This window comes from Lissotriton helveticus, chromosome 12 (genome assembly GCF_964261635.1).
Source record: "Lissotriton helveticus chromosome 12, aLisHel1.1, whole genome shotgun sequence".
NCBI classification, from domain to species: domain Eukaryota; kingdom Metazoa; phylum Chordata; class Amphibia; order Caudata; family Salamandridae; genus Lissotriton; species Lissotriton helveticus.
In genome coordinates, this window is record NC_136073.1 from 334766 (window position 1) to 356350 (window position 21585).

General features: G+C 51.0%; 1 protein-coding gene across 2 annotated transcripts in view; it reads right to left on the reverse strand.

The window, feature by feature from the left end:
• Positions 1–21585, reverse strand: part of GNG7 (G protein subunit gamma 7) — a 76391-nt gene that overhangs the window by 32586 nt on the left and 22220 nt on the right. For both annotated transcript variants that reach the window (XM_078670387.1, XM_078670386.1), the window contains one exon: positions 1115–1235. In XM_078670387.1, coding sequence (XP_078526513.1) covers positions 1115–1195 — 81 coding nt within the window. In that variant the 5' untranslated portion in view covers positions 1196–1235. The remainder of the gene's footprint in view (positions 1–1114; positions 1236–21585) is intronic.

Sequence of the window (21585 nt, forward strand, 5' to 3'; positions counted from 1 at the left end):
TCGTAAACAATGCCCACGTATCCACTGCTTGAGAGGCTGGTGAACATGCTTGTGATGCAAATGACTGGAGTGGTAGAAATGGTTGTTTGCAAACCTTGTTTTTGAAGGCTCTGGAAACCACTTGTAATAATCAGTCAACAGAAGACAAGCCCCCAACTAAAGCTCTAGGGACCGCCATCATTCCTACTGATAGCACATGTAATGATGCAGAACTTTCCCCACCTCAGTCTGGGGCAGTAAATAAGTAGGCCTGGGCAGCGGGTGCAAATTCTGCAAAGTGACCAAAAACTTGACTTGTCTATGCGGTATTCCCCAAGCGGTGGAGTGCATTAGGTCACGCCCTTCATGTCGATATTTGGCGCCATGTGTTTGTCCCATGTTGGAAAATCAGCACGAAAGGCACCATTCACAGCACAAGAGGGCGCTGCTTCTGTGTGTCGCTCAAATAGAATTTTCTACCTGAGTGGCAGCTTCCTCAAAGCGAATGGATGGTTTCTCTACGTAAGCGGTTGTGAGCATCTGCTACTGCACGTGTTGAAAAATCTCGCTGGAAGGTGGTCTAGCGTCGGATTTTTCTCACTCGCCAACTTAACGTTAGCCAGCGCAAGAAAGGAACGGAGCAGAGTTTTTCCGAACTCCGCAGAGCACAGAAAACTCTGCAAACTCTGCTAACAGAACGGAGCTCACCGCCCAGGCCTATAAATATGCAGACCTTACTCGTGAACAGACTCTGAGCATATCACACATCAAAGGAAAGCCATTTACCACAGCCCACATCCAGGGCGCAATGCTGTCCCCAGCAGTGCAAGCGGGCCCCAACCATCCAGGCACCTCTCCACCCTTTCAAGGGGGCCCCATTCAACCCAAGATCAGGGAATATATGCGAGATATGGGAGACTCCGGGCCCCTCATCACATTCGGCGAGGGGACATCATTTTATGTCACACCGCTGCCCACATCAGCTCTTGATCTCAGCATTCAGTGGGAGGTGCAATTGTCCATTGGCCTCTAATTCTCTCTCCTTTGGTCCTACAGGCAGCACTTGCTATCCTTTTTGTATATTGCCTGCTCCTAAAATGCTTTAAGCTTTGCTGGCACTACCTCAGACTCTCACCTTGATCCTGTCGATGCCGGCCTCGATGCGGAGCTGCTCCACCAGTTTCCTCGCCTGTGCTATGTTGTTAGTGGTTGACATTGTTTGCCATCGGTCTCAAGCCTGATCAATGAGGAGAATGCTGTAGAGAGAAAGAAGCAGAAAGGGTGAGAGACCGCAGAGGAGGAAGGACATGTTCAACCTTCTCAAGGTCAGGACCTTCAGGCCCTCTCTTTTAAAAAAAATGTGGAGACAACTGACATCTTATCACACATGACTCTTCTCATAATACCAGGAACTGTATCTCAGCACCCCACACCTACACTTTGTCGCTGCACTGCAATTAAGGGTCATAATCCTCCCCCAATACTAAACCATAACTCGCCACCCAATTCTGCATCTTATCCCTCCTCTCTTCCAGTAGCTTGCCCCTCCATCTTCTTCTCAGAACATATCTATGGATCTTCATACCAGACCTCATATGTCCATGCTAGGCTAGGGTCATTTTTCCAAGCTCCACTTCCAGGACATTATCCCTTCGTCCCATTCCAGTACCTTATGGTTCATCCCCTTTGAGAACGTTACCCCACATTTCCTTCCAGGACCTTATAGGTTATGCCCCTTCCGTGGCCTTACCCCTTCTTCTAATTCCAGGACCTTGTCCCTCAATGCATTTCAAGGACATGTGCTCTGTGCAGCACATGCTCCCTCTGTGCCAGTCCAAGACTTTGTATGTCGTTCTAATGCAAGTCAAACTCTCTTTACATCTAGACCATCTCTCTCAATCCCTATCAAGGACCCAACCCCTCCATCCCGGTCCAAGACCAACATCTCCAATCGTCAAGAATCTTAATCATTCATCTTAATCCAGCCTGCATCCGATCATGGACGGATGATACTCTTGCCCCAAAGCCTCTTACCCTAACCTTGGAAGGCAGGCACTGGCGGTTAGCACTCGCAGTCCATTTCCACATAAGTTATATTGAGAGATACTCACTGCAGAAGTCTAGAACCGGATAGTCAAAAAGCAAAGAATTCACGAGGATTCAAAAGGTAGAACCTATTATTCTACAATTATGTTAGTTCAGAGGAGGGCCCTGTGCATTCTGTGGGGGCAGGAGCAGGCCCTGTGCTCTCTGTGGTGGCAGGGGAGGGCCCTGTGCACTTAGTGTGGTGGCAGGGGAGGGCCCTGTGCACTCTGCGGTGGCAGTGGAGGGCCCTGTGCAATCTGTGGTGGGAAGAGAGGGCCCACTCTGCGGTGGCAGGGGAGGGCCCTGTGCCACTCTGCGGTGGCAGGGGAGGGCCCTGTGCACTCTCTCTTTGGTGGCAGGGAAGGGACCTGTGCACTCACTCTTTGGTGGCAGGGAAGGGACCTGTGCACTCACTCTTTGGTGGCAGGGGAGGCCCCGTGCACTCTGTGGTGGCAGGGGAGGTCCCTGTGCTACCCCGCGCACTATGTGGTGACAGGCGAGGGCCCGGTGCACTCTTTGGTGGCAGGGGAGGGCCCTGTGCACTATGTGGTGGCAGGGGAGGGTCCGGTGCACTATGTGGTGGCAGGGGAGGGCCCGGTGCACTCTGTGGCGGCAGGGGAGGGCCCAGTGCACTCTGTGGTGGCACGGGAGGGCCCAGTGCACTCTGTGGTGGCAGGGGAGGGCCCAGTGCACTCTGTGGTGGCAGGGGAGGGCCCAGTGCACTCTGTGGTGGCAGGGGAGGGCCCAGTGCACTCTGTGGTGGCAGGGGAGGGCCCAGTGCACTCTGTGGTGGCAGGGGAGGGCCCGGTGCACTCTGTGGTGGCAGGGGAGGGCCCGGTGCACTCTGTGGTGGCAGGGGAGGGCCCGGTGCACTCTGTGGTGGCAGGGGAGGGCCCGGTGCACTCTGTGGTGGCAGGGGAGGGCCCGGTGCACTCTGTGGTGGCAGTGGAGGGCCCGGTGCACTCTGGTGGCAAGGGAGGACCCGGTGCACTTTGTGGTGGCAGGGGAAGGCCCTGTGCGACCTTGTGCCACTCTACTCTGTGGTGGCAGTGGTGGGCCCTGTGCACTCTGTGGTGGCAAGGGAGGCCCAGTGCCACTCTGTGGTGGTAGTGGAGGGCCCTGTGCACTCTGCAGTGGCAGCGGAGGGCCCTGTGCACTTAGTGTGGTGGCAGGGGAGGGCCCTGTGCACTCTGTGGTGGCAGGGGAGGTCCCTGTGCCACCCTGCGCACTCTGCGGTGGCAGGGGAGGGGCCTGTGCACTAACTATGTGGTGGCAGCGGAGGGCCCTGTGCACTCACTCTTTGGTGGCAGGAAAGGGACCTGAGCACTCACTCTTTGGTGGCAGGGGAGGGCCCTGTGCACTCTGTGGTGGCAGGGGAGGGCCCTGTGCACTCTGTGGTGGCAGGGGAGGGCCCTGTGCACTCTGTGGTGGCAGGGGAGGGTCCGGTGCATTCTGTGGTGGCAGGGGAGGGCCCGGTGCATTCTGTGGTGGCAGGGGAGGGCCCGGTGCATTCTGTGGTGGCAGGGGAGGGCCCTGTGCACTCTGCGGTGGCAGGGGAGGGCCCTGTGCACTCTGCGGTGGCAGGGGAGGGCCCTGTGCACTCTGCGGTGGCAGGGGAGGGCCCTGTGCACTCTGCGGTGGCAGGGGAGGGCCCTGTGCCACTCTGCGGTGGCAGGGGAGGGCCCTGTGCACTCACTCTTTGGTGGCAGGGAAGGGACCTGTGCACTCACTCTTTGGTGGCAGGGGAGGTCCCTGTGCACTCTGTGGTGGCAGGGGAGGGCCCAGTGCACTCTGTGGTGGCAGGGGAGGGCCCAGTGCACTCTGTGGTGGCAGGGGAGGGCCCAGTGCACTCTGTGGTGGCAGGGGAGGGCCCGGTGCACTCTGTGGTGGCAGGGGAGGGCCCGGTGCACTTTGTGGTGGCAGGGGAAGGCCCTGTGCGACCTTGTGCCACTCTACTCTGTGGTGGCAGTGGTGGGCCCTGTGCACTCTGTGGTGGCAGGGGAGGCCCAGTGCCACCCTGTGCCACTCTGTGGTGGTAGTGGAGGGCCATGTGCACTCTGCAGTGGCAGCGGAGGGCCCTGTGCACTTAGTGTGGTGGCAGGGGAGGGCCCAGTGCACTCTGTGGTGGCAGGGGAGGGCCCGGTGCACTCTGTGGTGGCAGGGGAGGGCCCGGTGCACTCTGTGGTGGCAGGGGAGGGCCCGGTGCACTCTGTGGTGGCAGGGGAGGGCCCGGTGCACTCTGTGGTGGCAGGGGAGGGCCCGGTGCACTCTGTGGCGGCAGGGGAGGGCCCGGTGCACTCTGTGGTGGCAGGGGAGGGCCCGGTGCACTCTGTGGTGGCAGGGGAGGGCCCGGTGCACTTTGTGGTGGCAGGGTAAGGCCCTGTGCGACCTTGTGCCACTCTACTCTGTGGTGGCAGTCGTGGGCCCTGTGCACTCTGTGGTGGCAAGGGAGGCCCAGTGCCACCCTGTGCCACTCTGTGGTGGTAGTGGAGGGCCCTGTGCACTCTGCAGTGGCAGCGGAGGGCCCTGTGCACTTAGTGTGGTGGCAAGGGAGGGCCCTGTGCACTCTGTGGTGCCAGGGGAGGTCCCTGTGCCACCCTGCGCACTCTGTGGTGACAGGGGAGGGCCATGGGCACTCTGCGGTGGCAGGGGAGGGGCCTGTGCACTAACTCTGTGGTGGCAGCGGAGTGCCCTGTGCACTCACTCTTTGGTGGCAGGAAAGGGACCTGTGCACTCACTCTTTGGTGGCAGGGGAGGGCCCGGTGCACTCCGTGGTGGCAGGGGAGGGCCCGGTGCATTCTGTGGTGGCAGGGGAGGGCCCGGTGCACTCTGGTGGCAGGGGAGGGCCCTGTGCACTCTGTGGTGGCAGGGGAGGGACCAGTGCAACCCTGTGCCACTCTGTGCCACTCTGTGGTGGCAGTGGAGGGCCCTGTGCACTCTGCTGTGGCAACGGAGGGCCCTGTGCACTTAGTTTGGTGGCAGGGGAGGGCCCTGTGCACCCTGTGGTGGCAGGGGAGGGCCCTGTGCACTCTGTGGTGGCAGGGGAGGGTCCTGTGCACTCTTCAGTGGCATGGGAGGGCCCTGTGCACTCTGTGGTGGCTGGGGAGGGCCCTGTGCACTCTGCGGTGGCAGGGGAGGGGCCTGTGCACTAACTCTGTGGTGGCAGGGGAGGGCCCTGTGCACTCACTCTTTGGTGGCAGGGAAGGGACCTGTGCACTCACTCTTTGGTGGCAGGGGAGGCCCTGTGCACTGTGTGGTGGCAGGAGAGGTCCCTGTGCCACCCAGCACACTCTGTGGTGGCAGGGAGGGCCCTGTGCACTCTGCGGTGGCAGGGAGGGACCAGTGCACTCTGCGGTGGCAGGGAGGGACCAGTGCACTCTATGGTGGCAGGGGAGGGCCCTATGCACTCTGTGGTGGCAGGGGAGGGCCCTGTGCATGCACTCTGTGGTGGCAGGGGAGGGCCCTGTGCACTCACTCTGTGGTGCCAGGGCCGGGCCCTGTGCACTCACTCTGTGGAGGCAGGGGAGGGCCCTGTGCACTCACTCTGTGGAGGCAGGGGAGGGTCCTGTGCACTCTGTGGTGGCAGGAGAGGGCCCTCTGCACTCTTTGGTGGCAGGAGAGGGCCCTGTGCACTCTGGTGGCAGGGGCGGGCCCTGTGCCACTGTTGGACTTGGCCCTTCTGGCAGGTTCACACCTAAACTTTTTGCTTTTAATCTTGACTCAGGGCCGTATGCATCATAGAAATTCGCATTCGCGAATTTCGGCCTGTGCGAATGCGAATTTGCTAAATGGGATGTATGACAGAAAATAAGGAATCGCAAAATTTGCGATTCCTTATTTTGCTACTGCATTTAAGGAATCGCAAATTTTGTGATTCCTTAAATGCAATGTATGAAGCTAAAAATAAATTGCTAATTGTCCCTAAGGCATCGCAAATTACCACCAACTTCAAGTTGGTGGTAAATTGCGAATTTTTTTTAAAATGCCAATTTTCGCATTTTTCAAAGTGCCATGTGACGCACATACATGCCCTTAGGGAATGTATATGCACCACATGTGCACCCATGCTTATTTCATGGGTGCAACAGGGTGTCCTTTGGACACCCCTGCACCCTTGAAATTATTCTCAATTTACGATTAGCAAATTGCAAATTGAGAATAAATTCCCATTCCTTCCTATGGGCCTCCTGGCCCATAGAAATGAATGGGAAGTATTCCTTAATTGCGAATTCGCAATTGGCGAATTCGCAATTAAGGAATATCTAAAAAATTGCAATTTTCTTGATACATACCAATTTGCGATTCTAAAATAGCGATTTCTTATAAATCGCTATTACAGAATCGCAAATTGGTACCTTGATACATATGGCCCTCGGTGTTAGATATTTTTTGGGCTTCTGTGCACTTTCACTGTGTCCCAGTGTAAAGTGCGTGCGCTCTCTGAGTGCGTGTGGTGAGATTGGCCTGCACTCCCATAGGAATGCATCGGGAAGGTATGTGGCCATGTAAGTTCCTGACGCGTGGGGGGTGCAGGCTCGAGTTTGGTATGTGCGGACTCGTGTGATTAAATGCTGCGTGATGATGTGTGCGGCATAAATTTGTCTAGTGTGGAAGTACCACTTCTAGAAGTTGTCATGTCTGTGTAATTTATGTGAATTGGCTGTCTGGCTTGTGATTGGCTGGAGCTGGCAGGATGGGTCTGCCCCGGTGGTGAGTGGAGAGATCTGCATGAGTGATGTGAGGGAGGAGTGCACCTGGGACCTGAATAGGGCTGGGCATTCCCCACACAATGCTGGCTCCGCCCCCTGTGGTGCGACTGATGACCCTAGCCCGGCCAGTGAATAGTGAGAGGGGCTGAGCACATCAGAGTGCTCCAAAACCAGCTGCAACTGGTTTTCCCCCCACCCTGCAGCCTAGACAAAGGATTTCTGGGTATAAAAAGGGGCTGTGACCCCATACCAATGTTTTCTTCCCTGATCCTATCTTAAGGGGGGCCTGCTGCTGCTGGGCGCCAGGAGGACTGTCACTGAGGACTGCCTCCCTGCCTGGAGGGCCCTGTGAGCTGGCCCCTGGGCCCAGCATTTGCCCCCCTACCTCCATTCCTTTCTGGATCTTGTTCCTGCACCTTTGGGGCTTTTGTGGCCTGCCAGCGCCTGGGGAGTGCTGGCCTCCCCCTCAACGATAGCGTGTGGCGCCGCTGGTGTGGCGATCCCTATTCCGAGGGATTCCCCGGTGTGGGGATCCCCGTTTGCTGATTTGCGGCACGGGTGCCCACCCCGCACTGCCTGCCGCTTAAGTGCCTGGGTTCTTTTGTTATATAGGCCCTGACGAGGGCCCACCCCGCCAGGGACCTTATTGTGAAGAGGGTGCCTACCCCTCGTTTTGGCCGAGCTGCGAGAGAGCTTCTCCCGGGCCGCTGCCTAGCGTGACCCGGAAGTGGAAGCGAGAAACAGGAAGCGGACGGGAGCCCACCCCGCGCTCCTGTACCTGGAAGGAGATCGTGGCGTTTGTACTCGGGGCCCCCCAGAGCGCGGGAGAGCCCCGAGGTGCAGAGTGAGGCGGAGGGGGTCCGAGGCGCATTGTCGGCGCCTGCCCCCGCTGCAAGGGAATTGCTGCTGCCTTTGAGCCCCGGGGTGACCAGCAAGGGAGGCGGAGAAAAGCTGCAGGGCCGGGAGAAAGCCGAGGGGAGGGAGAGCTTCCCCTACAGCCGCCGCCGAGACCTGAGTCCCCCGAGAACCGCCCGGTGAGTAAAGGAGGGCTGGTGGGGGCTCCGCGAGTGTGACAGTGGAGCCAGTCCCAACCCTGCTCTGGTTCTGAGCGGGCCCGCCGTTGCGGACCGCTCCAACAAAGGGGGCATTTTGGTTATTCCACGAGTCCCCCGAGCGGGACTCCAACGTTATTGGGGGCATTTTTGAATTTAGAGCCCACGAGAGGCTCCGGGGCACATTGCTGTTGAGAGCCCACAAGAGGCTCCTAGGCATTGGGTGATTCCGAGTCCCCCAAGCGGGACTCCAAAGAAGAGGGCATTTGTTGTGGACCCACGAGGGCCCAAGGGGCATTTTCGAGGGTAGAGCGGCCCGGTTGGCAGCGGGCCACTCCCCCAGTGGGCCAGTATTTGTTCAGAGGCCACAAGGCTCCCGGGCCACAGTTGTTTTGGGTCACAGAGCCTGCCAGGCCCCCACATCGTTTTTGGCGCTATTGTTCATTTCAGAGCCCCACAGGAGAGCCAAGAGGCACGCTGGTGCCAGGCTCAGTTCTCCAGTTGCCCAGCACTTAGTGGGCAGCTGCTACGTTTAGGCCTGGGTCTTTTGCGCATTTCTCCTTTGGCTGCCTAAGCAGCCTGCCCTAACATTTTGGACACAGGGCGTTTCAGCCCCTGAGAGGCCAGTTGGCCTGGGGACAGTTCATGTGTTGTGCCCTTGCGTGGGGTACATGTTTGGCCTCATGTGATCTTTGCGCAATTGTGATACCTGCCTAATGTCATTGCTGCATCATGTGTAATGTCTTTGTGCCTATAACTCTGAATGTATTGTGGTGCTTAGGAGGTTGTTTTTCCTAGTATAGGTTATGCTAGTGAGTTTATGATTCCCTGCGTGATATTTTCCTAAGGCGGTTAGGATTGCGTAGGTGGTACTTATCTCTTAACAGTGGTTACTGGTTGTGTGCTCTATTTTCTATTTTATGCTACAGTTATATGTCCTATGTGCTAATTATTATTCATACAAGTGCTAATTCTACCAAGTGCTAGTTCTAAAAGTGCTTATTCCTGACAGTGGTCCATGTGGCCCTGTCCTGTACATAATCCCCCTGTAAATTCTACCTGTGCCTGTTGGCACATTGTAAAGTGTGTGTTTTTATCTAATGTGTTGGTTATAATACAAAGGCTATTTTTATACATTACCTTCTGTGGAGTTTCCTTTGTGGTGGGCCTTGGGTGTTGTTGCTGGGTACGTGTGCAAATACTTAACTTACATTGCCTCCTGGATAACCCTTACTGCTCGCGTCACGTTGCCTAGAGGATGAGCAGGGGTTATCTTTGGCGTGTAACTCCCTTGCCCTGACTAGAGTGGTGGTTTCTGCCTGGCTTTGGCGCAAGCCTTAGCCAACCGGAAATCCCATTTCTAACATTGGTGGCAGCGGAAGGGATCCGGATTTGTGTTTGCGCAGTACTACAGCGACAACTGGCTCCACTACAAAACTCTACATTTTAGATAGTCACATAGAAGGGGATTATTGTTTTTAAGTTTATGCTAAAAGTAATTTCTTGGGAAATGTGTTTTCTTGTGCACCGTGAGTTAGGTGTCACTAGCTCTGGGTGGTTTCTATCCTCTAAATACAGTGTGAGTTTTTCTGGATTCACCAAAGGGTGGGATCCAGGGGTAGCAGCGTAATTGTGTCCAGTACATTAGTTCCCCGCCCCGCTCCCAGAGTAGGGTACCTGTGTCACGTGTGGTCAGGTTGAGAAATCGGGGGCGGTAGAAACTGCCTTACCAGTCCGAGGGGGGGTTGTGTGTGGATGAATGGTGTGTTGCACTAGACAAGTGAGTGTGAGTTCTCTGGGATAGGGAGCTTGCTGAATACTTTGTGAATTGTGTACTCTTGCTTCAGCTCAGACAGTTAAGTCCCCTGTGTTGCAAGTGTCTGTGAGCATCCTGCCAAGATGGAGTCTGCTTTTAATTTCTGGGGTATGTTTATGCATGAGTTGGTAGAGTTTTGCGAAGAGAGAGACATCGCAGTGAATGAGTCAGACACCCAGTCCCAACTTAGGGAAAACCTAACACAATGGCAGAAGGATGACTGGGAACGTGAGTACAGTGAGGAGAGGGCCCGGGTTTCACACCATGAGGGTGGTGGGTCTGAGGGGAGCCCTGAAGAGTCTGAAGCGGAGAGAGAAAATGATAGTACAGGGACACCAGTAGATAGTGAAGACCCCATAGATAGGGAGTCCCTTGCTGGGTCCAGTGTAGGGGGCAGCGCCCCATCCCTTTCCCTGTCCCCCGAGGAGTGGGAAGATAGGAGGAAAGAAAGGGAGCACCAGCTGGCTTTGGAACAGCTCAGGTTAGAGCATGCCCAGGCGATGGCGCAGCTGGGTGTTAAGAAGCAACAGCTAGAGACTGAGAGGGTCTTAGCGCAGGAGAGGATAGAGGAGGCTGAGAGGGCCTTCACCAGAGAGAAATTAGCTCTGGAGGGTAAACTATCCCCTGCACGCAGTTATAATTTTCTGGACTCCCCAGGGAGGGTTGAGTCCAGTGGTGGCAGCTGTATAGAACCCAGTGCAAGAAGTCCCATTCCCAGTTCCCAGAGTATGGTACCTGTTTCCCAAGAGTAGGAGTTAAGGTTGAAATTCAGGGGCTGTAGGAAACTGTCTCACCAGGATTGGGGGGATTTTGTGGATGACTGTTCAGATGCACTGGATGTTTGGCTGGCGATTAGCCCGGACCAGGAGGTGGACGGAATAGTGAATATATTTCTCAAAGAGCAGTTGCTCAGTATTTGTTGTCCAGGGTTGCGCCAGCACCTGTTGAGCTTTGGATACTTTTGTCCTTGGAATCTTTAGGGAACACCAGGTTGGGGACGTAAGCTGTCCAGTGAGTCCACTTGAGGAGGATCACCTAGTATGTAGAGAACCTGGAGCGTCTGTAAATAGAGCTCCAGTGGTTCTAGTGTCCTGCAGTGCTACTCCAGTTGGGAGGGCACAGGAGTCCGAAGTGAGGAGTGATTGGGCGATGAGTTCCCTAGTGGAAGAACCAGTGGACCAGGGACTAGCCAGTTGGGCTAGATTCCCTTCGGGGACCCAGGTGACACCACGTCTGTTCTGGGGGGTATTCACGCACTGTCAGGTGGACAGGAGACGGGAGATCTGCACCAGACAGACAGTCACACGACATATGAGTCATGTGTCAGCCTCAGGGGGATGGTGTGTAAGTCCCCAGAAGTCCTGGAGTGCCAGGCAATTATTCCACCAAAGGTTTTAGACCAGAGGTTGGGAGGCCAGGTTCAGGATCCGCTTGACCTGAAGGGTAGGACGTCTGTAACCAGCGTCCTGACCGGTTCATCTTCCAGGGGGAGAGTGCAGAACTCTGGAAGGGGGTGCAGAGGGTGGGAGAGCCCGCCTCTGACCCCGGTGCAACCTGAGGGGTTAAACCCTAGGTTGGGAGAGTGGTGTTCTAAGGGTACCCCTCGCAGGAGGTGGAGGAACCCTAGAAGGAGAGGTAGGGGGAGGAGAGCCTCCCCTGTGACTCCTGGTCCGCCTGAGGGTGTAGACCCTAGGCTGGAGAACCAGTGGCAGTCTAGCCCTGTCTTACAGACAGGAAGAGTGGAGCATAGCTACTATGTGCCAGGGGTTACTACCCCCCGCTCTGCGAATTGGCAAGGACCGGTGGCACCTGGGTGGCCCAGGGCCTGGTACTGGCCGCGGACAGCTTGGGAGTACCAGTGGGGTAGCCCAGTTGTTCCAGACCGTGTTTTTAGAAGGAACCCCATGGGTTCACCGTGGCGTAGAACAGAAGGGTGTCCCTGCAGTTGCGGGAACGCGTCCGCGTTCTATCGCCCCAACCAGGGAAGCCCATCACGGTGGTGATCGGTCTACCCTGCTGTTGGACTTGGCCCTTCTGGCAGGTTCACCCCTAAACTTTTTGCTTATGAATGTGAATTGGTGGTAGTGATTTTTGGTTTCTGTGCACGTTTTCCCTGTGTCCCAGGGTAAAGTACGTGTGAGTAGTGAGGCTGGCCTGCCCTCTCATAGGAATGCATCGGGAAGGTATGTGGCCATGTTAGTTCCTGATGTGTGGGGAGTGCAGACTCGAGTTTGGTATGTGCGGACTCGTGTGATTAAATGCTGTGCAATGATGTATGCGGCGAGATTGTGTCTAGTGTGGAAGTGCCATTTCTAGAAGTTGGCATGTTTGTGTAATTTGTGTCTGGCTTGTGATTGGCTGGAGCTGGCCGGTGAGCCTGGTTCCAGGAGTCAGGATGGGTCTGCCCCGGTGGTGAGTGTTGAGATTAGCATGCTGATGGCTGAGGGAGGAGTACACGTGGGACCTGAATAGGGCTGGGCTTTCCCCACATAATGCTGGCTCCGTCCCCTGCCTGGCCAGTGAATGGAAAGGGTGGCTGAGCACAACAAAGTGCTACAAAACCAGCTGCGACTGGTTTGCCCCCACCCTGCACCCTGAGACAAAGGGATTTACTGTATGAAAAGGGGCTGTGTCCCCTTACAAATTGTTCTTCCTGATCCAAGCTGAGGGGGGGCCTGCTGCTGCTGCTGGGCGCCAGGAGGACCGCCACTGGGGATTGCCTCCCTGCCTAGGAGGACCTGGTGAGCTGGCCCCTGGGCCCAGCCTTGCCCCCACCCCCTGAAGGACTTTGTGCAGGACTTTCGGGGCCCTGGCGCATGAGAAGCACTTTACTTGTACTTTGCTGAGGTCCTACAGCGCCTGAGAGTGCTGGATTTGCCCCCTAGCGCCCAGTGCTGGGATCCTGCCTTCCTCGAGGGATTCCCCGGCGTGGGGATCCCCCCTTTTTGCAAAGCTTGTTTTTGAGCCACCCCGCTTATTTGCTGCTTTTTGCCCGTACTTTTGTGTTTCCTAACGGGTGCCCACCCCGTATTGCCGGGAAAATCACCGCCGCAGCCCCGAGCTCTCCCCGGTCACCAAGAAAGCAGCACTGCAGCGTCATTAGCGGCGCCGCGCTGGGATTGGACCCAACGCCAGCGCCGCGGTCTGATTGGCTGGGGGGAAGTCGAGGAACCAGGAAGAGATGGGAGGCCACCCTGCGCTCCTGCACGGCGAGAAGGAGAAGCCGTCCCCCAGCGAGGCTCTCCCGAGGAGAGGCCCGGCGGAGAGGAGCCGACGCCGCGAGGAGCCACCATCTCCGCAGGCAGCCGGTGAGTGCGGGCATCCCCGGGGTCACTCCTCCGCTCTGGGTAGTGTGGCAGCAGAAGAGCCCACGGGGCTCAGGGGGCAGTCTGTGATCACGAGCCCTCCGTGAAGGGCTCCAGGAGCATATTTGTTTTACGAGCCGGAGAGGCTCAGGGGCATTAATAATTCGAGCCGCAGAGGATCGTGGCAGCATATTTGTTGATGAGCCCGGAGAGGCTCCGAGCGGCATCATTGTTCAAGAGCTCCCGAGGCTCAAGGAGGCATAATTACATCTCGAGTCCCCCGAGAGGGACTCCGACGTTGTGGGGGCATTTCTCAAGGGTAGAGCGGCCCCGGCTGGCAGCGGGCCGCTCCCCCCAGTGGGGGCACATTGCGCAGAGCCCACGAGAGGCTCCAGGCTCCCACGTCCTCAAGTTGAAAATTCTTTCTCGAGTGAAATAAAACTCGTGGACACTCACTTAAAGACAATTCTGATCCTGGGAGGGACCCTGGTAGTTCCTTTCAAAAACGAACATTTATGTTCCCCACAAGTAACAGCTTTGTCAAGTACAGAAAGGAAACGCATTTCATTGTTTGAAGGAATTTTGACACGTAAATCAAATTCTCACTTAATTGTTAAACAGAACCTTGTGTGTATCTACAATGGAAAAAAGAGCGGCAAGACGCCTGGTAAAGGCAGAGAGCATGTTCAACAAATCAGCATCTGGCACAACTCTTGTAACTACTAAAGGAAGTGTAACGACAAATATAAATCCAACTAGCAAGCAATTGTTCCAACAACTAGAAAAAGACCTGCACAAAGAGATCTAGCGCAGCTGGGAGGTTATAACCTTGGAGAAATACATAGAATTGGGCTTAATACCAAGAGGCTCACGTATTTTTACATTGCCTAATCACCCCGACACCAGCCCAGAGATGCTGGAGGAGTGGGGAGAAAACAACATGGCCTGCTCGCACAGAATGATTCTTATCATTATCAAATATGCAAAGAAAAATGTTGAAGAGCTCCATATAAAGATCAAGGATCTGGAAGAACAAATAACAGCCTTAGGAGAAAGTGAGGACACTGTTAACAACCTGCGCCAAATCATGGATAAAAACTTGGATAAACATGACAGCGAAATCCAAGAAAAAAAACAACGCAAATTTAAACGCGATGAATCTGATTTTGAAAATGGCACAATCTTTACTTTTGCCAAACGATTTGACGCACTGAAACAACAACAACAATTATGTCCTCAAAATGCACAAGACAAACCAGATACCTCATTAAGTGAGACGGAATCTGATTTAAGTGATGGCGAACAAAGATCCATGAGATTCAAAAAGATGTCTTTTTTTTAGACGAAATGCAGATGCTCTACAAAGACCAACAAAATCCAAAAATAAGAGGAAGAGGATGGGGAAATCCGAGAATGAGAGGAGGGGGAAGAGGACAAACTGGGAGTCGAAACCAAGGCGGAAAACCAGAAGAAGCAGGAAATCAAGGGTACCAATTGCGAAACAGAACAGTCATGAAAAAATGAAAAGTATAGAGTTCGTAAAAACGGATCCCAAACTTATAATCAACCTATCAGATTATCAGTTACCAGCAACTGAATGTACACTGTTGAGCAAAGGATTGACATTCTGTCCGGATAAACATCAAGACGAAGTAGAAACCAGGATAGATATGTATAAATATGTTCTCAAACTCAAGCTTAATAAATTCTTTCCAAAAGAAAGAACCAGAGGGGTGTCTAATGAAACATCTGATGAATCAAGTCTGATTGAAGAACAAGAAGACTTTACAGTTGCTGATGCAGGAAGTTTGAGAACTGCATATGAATTAACATATGAAGTTGAAGAAACAGAATTAACTAACACTCAACTCCTTTCCGAAATGGGGATCCCGATAGGTACACATCTAAAAACGAACTTGAAAACGAAGTCAAAATTCTGTCCTGTCCTATACCCAGGCAACAGCATAGATATGTTGCATGACCTGGTGGTGGCAGTACTAGAAACCATGAAGAACATAACAACTAGCAAAGAAAATTTAACAACCAAGGAACGCGAAGCTCTGAATGCCCTACAAACTAATCCTGCAATTGAAATCAAACCAGCAGATAAAGGGGGCAACATTGTCATCCAAAATAAAACAGATTACATGGAAGAGGCATACCGCCAATTGAGTGACATATCCAATTACAAGCAGCTATCACACAATCCCACCACTGCAATGATGAGCACTTTACACAAATCCATCAGTAACTGGCATGAGAAGGGATTAATCAGTAAGGAAGAAAAAGCTTATCTCACTGTACAATACCCAATAATCCCAACAATATACTTCCTGCCAAAAATTCATAAGACTCTTCATAAACCACCGGCTCGACCGATAATTTCCAGTTGTGGGTCACTTTGTGAAAATATGGCATTGTATGTGGATCACTTTCTGGCACCGATTGTCCCAACTTTGAGCTCCTTTATTAAGGACACTGGGGATTTCCTGAGAAACATCATGGAAACGGAATGGCAACAAGAATACTGGCTTTCCACGATAGACGTAGTGTCACTCTACATGTCTATACAAAATGATGTGGGCCTAAATGCAATCAGATACTTTCTGAAACAAAGGCCAATATCGGAGCTGAGTCATACTAACATGTTACTGGACATGATAATGTTTTGCCTACAGAATAACGTGTTCCTTTTTAATAAGAAAATGTATGCACAAATATGCGGGTGTGCCATGGGCGTTTCCTTCTCTCCAAGCTATGCTAATCTCACCATGGGTTGGTGGGAGAAAAACATAGCTTGGAGAGAGGAAAACGAACCATACACCACGGATGGCTCCGATTCATTGACGACCTCTTCGTCCTCTGGAAAGGTCCCAAAAAGAAACTCATTGAATACATCAAAATACTGAATCACAACGAAGTGGGTTTAAAATTCACTTCTAATATCCAGAAGCAAGAAATAGATTTTCTTGACACAAAAGTTTATGTCAAGGACAACAAATTGCAAACAACTGACTACAGAAAGAAAACATCAACTAATAGCGTACTTCACGGTACAAGCTTTCACCCAGCATCATTAAAACAAAGTATACCTTATGGGGAATTTCTACGAATGAAGCGTAACTGTTCGGAGGATGTAGAAATGGAAAGCAAATTTGTCGGAACCAAGTCTCGATTCACTTAACGTGGATATAAATACACTGACATTGTTCGAGGCGAACAAAGGGCAAGAGCAAAAACAAGAGCAGAAACACTAATAGTAACAAGCATTGAAAATGCAATAGGTCTCGCAGCATTAGAGTTAGTGCTTTTAGAATTGTTTATGGGTTTTTTTTGTAAATCTTTAGCATTTTTGTTTCCTGTAGCCAATGCTAAAGAATTTCAAAAAAAAAAAGCCATAAACATTTCTAAAAGCTCTGAAATGCAGTCTGAAATGCTGGATATATATTCAGTACAGATACACTATATTGTTAATGAAGACATAGGATATAATATGTTGTACTGTATACACACAATTAGATGGGAACGTGCTGTGTGTGTCAGCGATTGAAAGAGACTGCACTCAGAGTTGCTGTGCGCATCAGCGAAAAGATTGCAGAGTAGACACGCAATACTTGTACTAAAGTGTTGTGCGATTGTACTGTAGGCACGCAATTTAAAATCCAGCTAAACGCGTCAGCAGAGTTGCTGTGCGCATCAGCGAGTGAACTGTAAACTAGACACGCAGTTTTAAAATCAAGATGTGCGTATCAGCGCTGCTGTGCGAGTCTGCAAGAAAGCATGGAGCTGCTGTGCGCATCAGTGAGTAAACTGTAAAGTAGGCACGCAATTTAAAATCCAACTGTGCGCGTCAGCGCCGCGGAGTTGCTGTGTGCATCAGCGAGTGAAACCACATATAGTCTTTAAATTAAGCTAAATAAGATTTTAATATAACATCGAGTCGAAATGATTTTAATAAAACCGAGTCGAAATGATTTTAATAAAACATCGAGTCGAAATAAGGGGCAACCCACAAGCTGGCTCAGGTTGTAAGAGTTAAAGTTGAGTAAGTTAAGTCATCAAAGTTTAACACACAGACTCTCTCTTTAGTGTTAAATGCACAAGTCCTACACAATTTCAGACCGTGAGCAGTCTGCGTGTTATAGGTTGGAATGATAGCAGTACTGATTCACCCTTTCACACCTTCACACCACAGTCGAAAGACTCACTTCGCAACCCGAACAGTATTTTGCACATAAACAGGTGGTAAAAAATGTCAGCTCAGGGGGCAGTCTGCAAGTCACCGGTTCCATACCTTGAAGAGCAGATTCTCCTTTTCGACAGCACAGTCAAGAGGCTGACTACAAAAGCATAACAACATGTTGCACAATGGGAAGGTGACAACAATATATCTAGCAGCCTGTGCATCACAAGTTATAACCCCAACAGAGTATCCCTTTCAACGTCCACGGTGGGGTAAATACGAGGAGCAACTAAGGTGAGTGGGAACATAGTTGCACCTTTTATTTGCGAATCTAAAAAAGCTTACACGCGACATAAAGTACTGTAACAATATACCATTCTTTCTCAATAAAGAGCACATAACCCTGCTACATGTATGGTCTTGGTAACTCATTTTACGCTCAGCCGTGGTTCTTTACATAACGTTATCTGCCTACATCGGTAAAGATTGGGGAAAGCAAAAATGCAACATAAAGCGCTTAAAAAACTGGAAATCAACAGTATATGAAGAGAGCAAGAAGATACAGGGAGGCTAAAGCGGGAGACGAGAGGAAGAAAGGTGCGAAAGAAATTGAGAGAAAGGAGGAGCTAACACGGATAACATGAGAAGAAAACATTTATTTCCGGTAGTTGTGCATTGCAATGCTTTTTTTAAATCACCTACTATATACTTTGAAGAGAACAGGTTCTGAATATTTGAGAAATGTAATAGGGAGGAAACCGGGTGGTGGCACTCTGATTATAAATGCAGAAACAGGCACAGCCTCTGCACTTCCTGCTTCTGGGGAGCTTCTGCTTATTTTTCCAAGTAAAGTTGCCAAGCTTCACCAGGCTAGGCGTTGTGACCCGACAGGCCTCTCCGGACACTTACCCCGGTGCCATTGTCGCAGACAATCACTTTCCTTCCCTGGCTGTCCATGCTCCGCTTGCCCCCTTGATCACCGCTGGCGCCTCTTCTAAGCTGGTGGCCTCGCCCTGGTCCTGGCAGAGATGCTTCCTCCCTGCCTGCCACAGGAGGAAATGAGGTGGGCGGGGCCGAGTCAGGCAGCTCGAGACCGAGGCTGGACGTAACATCCTGGGCTGGGCTCAGATGGTAAGGGAACAGGAAACCGAGCTAGAAAACACGGTGCGCGCGTAACAGCAACCAGAGAAATTTTGCTACGTCCGCATCCGTTGTTTGCAAAGTAGACTCCAAGGATTTAGCAGATGGGAGGGCGAAAAAGTAAACAAGCGGCTGTGGAAAAGCGTAGCTAGCAATTTAGAATAATATTCCGGGCAAAGCTAATAAGTCTGGCTTGCATTTTTATTCCTGCCCAAAACATAACAAAGCTTTTCTGTAGTGAAAAAAACAAGTAAATAAACCGGTTGTTTTCTGTATACAGTGCATCTTTGAGCTAAATACTTTAGTATAACAAGAAAGGGTGGAGGGGGCAGGGGAGGAGGGGGCAGGGGAGGAGGGGTCCGGGGAGGAGGGAAGGGCCAGAGGGACTTGATGGGAGTGGTGGGGGGGAGGGGGAGGGTATAGAGAGGGAGAGGAGGAGAGACAGGACACGGCAGTAGGAGGAGGAGGGGGGAGGAGAGTAGGGGAGGCACGGCCTAGCGGCAGGCAGGCAGGGGAGGAGAGGAGGAGGGGGGAGGAGAGTAGGGGAGGCACGGCCTAGCGGCAGGCAGGCAGGGGAGGAGAGGAGGAGGGGGGAGGAGAGTAGGGGAGGCACGGCCTAGCGGCCGTGCAATCAAGTAGTGAGGGGGCGGAGCTGGGGGAGGCTGTGAGAGAGAGTAGGCAAGGCAGGCGGCTGGGGGCATGTGCACGCGCTTTTAAGCTCAATGCACATGCGCATTGAGCTTAAAAGTCACGGGCACTGCAAGGAATCGCCACGATTCCTTGCAAGTTAGATAAAGTCTGGATGAGCCCCTATAGTCTCGCTTGCTCGATGCGCATGCGCATCGACAGGCGAGACCTAAAAAACAGAAAAGAAACGGAACCAGATGATGATAAACCTCGATTGATTCTAACATATTCCAAAGAGAGTTTCAAAATACGACAAATCCTAACGAAATATTGGAGTGTCTTGAAAAAAGTCTCAGAAATTGGCACTCTGATAGGGGATAGACCACTGATATCATACCGCAAGGCTCCATCACGTCAAGACACCCTAGTCAATAGCCATTTTAAACAAGAAAAAACGATAACATGGCTACACAAGCAACAGCAAGGCTTTACTAAGTGCCAATCATGTAAAGCCTGTAAGGTTGGACAGAATCTCAAATCAATCATTGATCAAAGAGGGAGGACATTTGAGATACGGGACAAAATAACATGTGAAACCCAATTTGTGGTCTACCAAATATAATGCTATTGTGGTAAAAAATACATTGGCTCAACTATATGTCCTCTGAAGAAAAGAATTTTGGAGCATATAAGATCAATTGAAAATAAGGACTACAGCTATGCGATATCCAAACATCTGAAAATTCATCCAGGGAAAACATGGAAAGACATTAAATATTCGTGCATAGCCAAGGTCAAGGAGAATGAGAGAGGTGGAAGTCGTATTCAGAAACTAAGACGACTAGAATCAAAGTTAATCATTCGCTTTAAAACCAGAAGCCCGTGGGGTCTAAACGGTGACGAGGAGATGCATGTACATCTGTGGCCCCTTTCTCTTTTTGTTAGCAGTAGACTTTGAAGTGAACAATATGGTATGAAGTGTTTTACCCCTTTAAAGTGCTTTGTGATTCAGTTTGGGTAACATTTGTCATCATATAGAGTGAGAATTAGTGACTAATCTTGGGTATTACATGATACCAAAGAGATAGAAATGTGAATCTGTGTTTTATTAGTTTATTTGTTATCCTGGTGAGGAGTGCTGTGAGCCCGGCATGAACAATTTGGGGATAGAGTCATAACAAGGCACTTAGCCATTACTGACTCATGGACACTAAGTCATTATAAGAAACTCACATGAATTAACTAATCACAACTAGTTGCATTGGGGTGAATGAGTTAAAAGTTCACCTAGAATCATTTGTTTATTCTGCGCTAATGAAATCAAAACCAAGTGCAAGAAGGATCCCACTAATATTGTAGATGCCTGACACCAGCACTCCATTACATGTGGATAAGCTCGTAACCGAGAAGAGTATTTCACTACAAAGCCCATAATGCACCTTTATTTGCTAAATGGAGTCTCTTGTATAAATAACTGAAACAGATGATGGACAATTGTTTGTTTACCGTGATCAGGGACAGTGTTTGTCCGAAACGCTTAGGTGGGGTACCTACAGGAGAATTAAACCACAGAATAACATTTAAGTGGTGTGCGGCGTCTTCTTGATTGAAGTCTTTTTGTTGAAGAGATATATATATATATATATATATATATATATATATATATATATATATATATATATATATATATATATATATATATTCACAGCACACGTTCTCCAGTCTCACAAGAACGACGTCCAGGCCAGCTTAGTTTTAAAAAAAACGGTGTTTATAAACACCGGTTTTTTGAAAACTAAGCTGGCCTGGACGTCGTTCTTGTGAGACTGGAGAACGTGTGCTGTGAATTCGTAGGGAGTGGCGCTCCCGTCCTGGCCCGCCGCTGCAAGCGGCCACTTATGCTTCGCGCCAAACGTTGGAGTTGGATATATATATATATATATATATATATATATATATATATATATATATATATATATATATGAACACTCCATCCAGCTCCCACAGAATACACCATAGAAGCAGGCACAGACACAAGGCTGTCAGGGTATGGCATCAATTTATTCTTTATGGACACCCTCAACCCATGAGGTAAGAGAAGAGACGCGTTTCGGCAAAAGCCTTTATCAATATATATATATATATATATATATTCCAAATTCACACAAGGGGTCCTGCTGAGATCCTCTCCTGAGTCAGGTGGCGCACAATGACGGCGAACCCAGCCGTTCCATTTCGATTCAATGTTTATCAAGCGCTATTAAGCAATGCGCACTCAGTAGCAGGTTGCTTAGAGATTTTCTTTATTCCCAAATACGCGTTTCGAGACTAAAATGTGTCTTGGTCACACGATAAACTCCAACTGATCCGGCATGTTAAATAAACATAAACAAGGGAATGGACATATTTGTTTCAGTTCATATGATTCTCAGTACACCTTGATCCGGCATTAAAGAGTGGCAAATTACATCGTTTTTCAGTAAATTACATCGTTTTTAAACAGTAAAAGCCACTCTCGAATGTTCGTATAGTCTGTAATTGTCAGTTACTATAACATATTCATTTATGGCATCAACCAACATCAATTCATTCTGAATCTTTTCCGTAATAAGATTAAATTAAATACTGGGCAAATACGTGGCGTTACACATCACGAGAAATTTCTCGTATAATCTCTCGTATTTTAGGC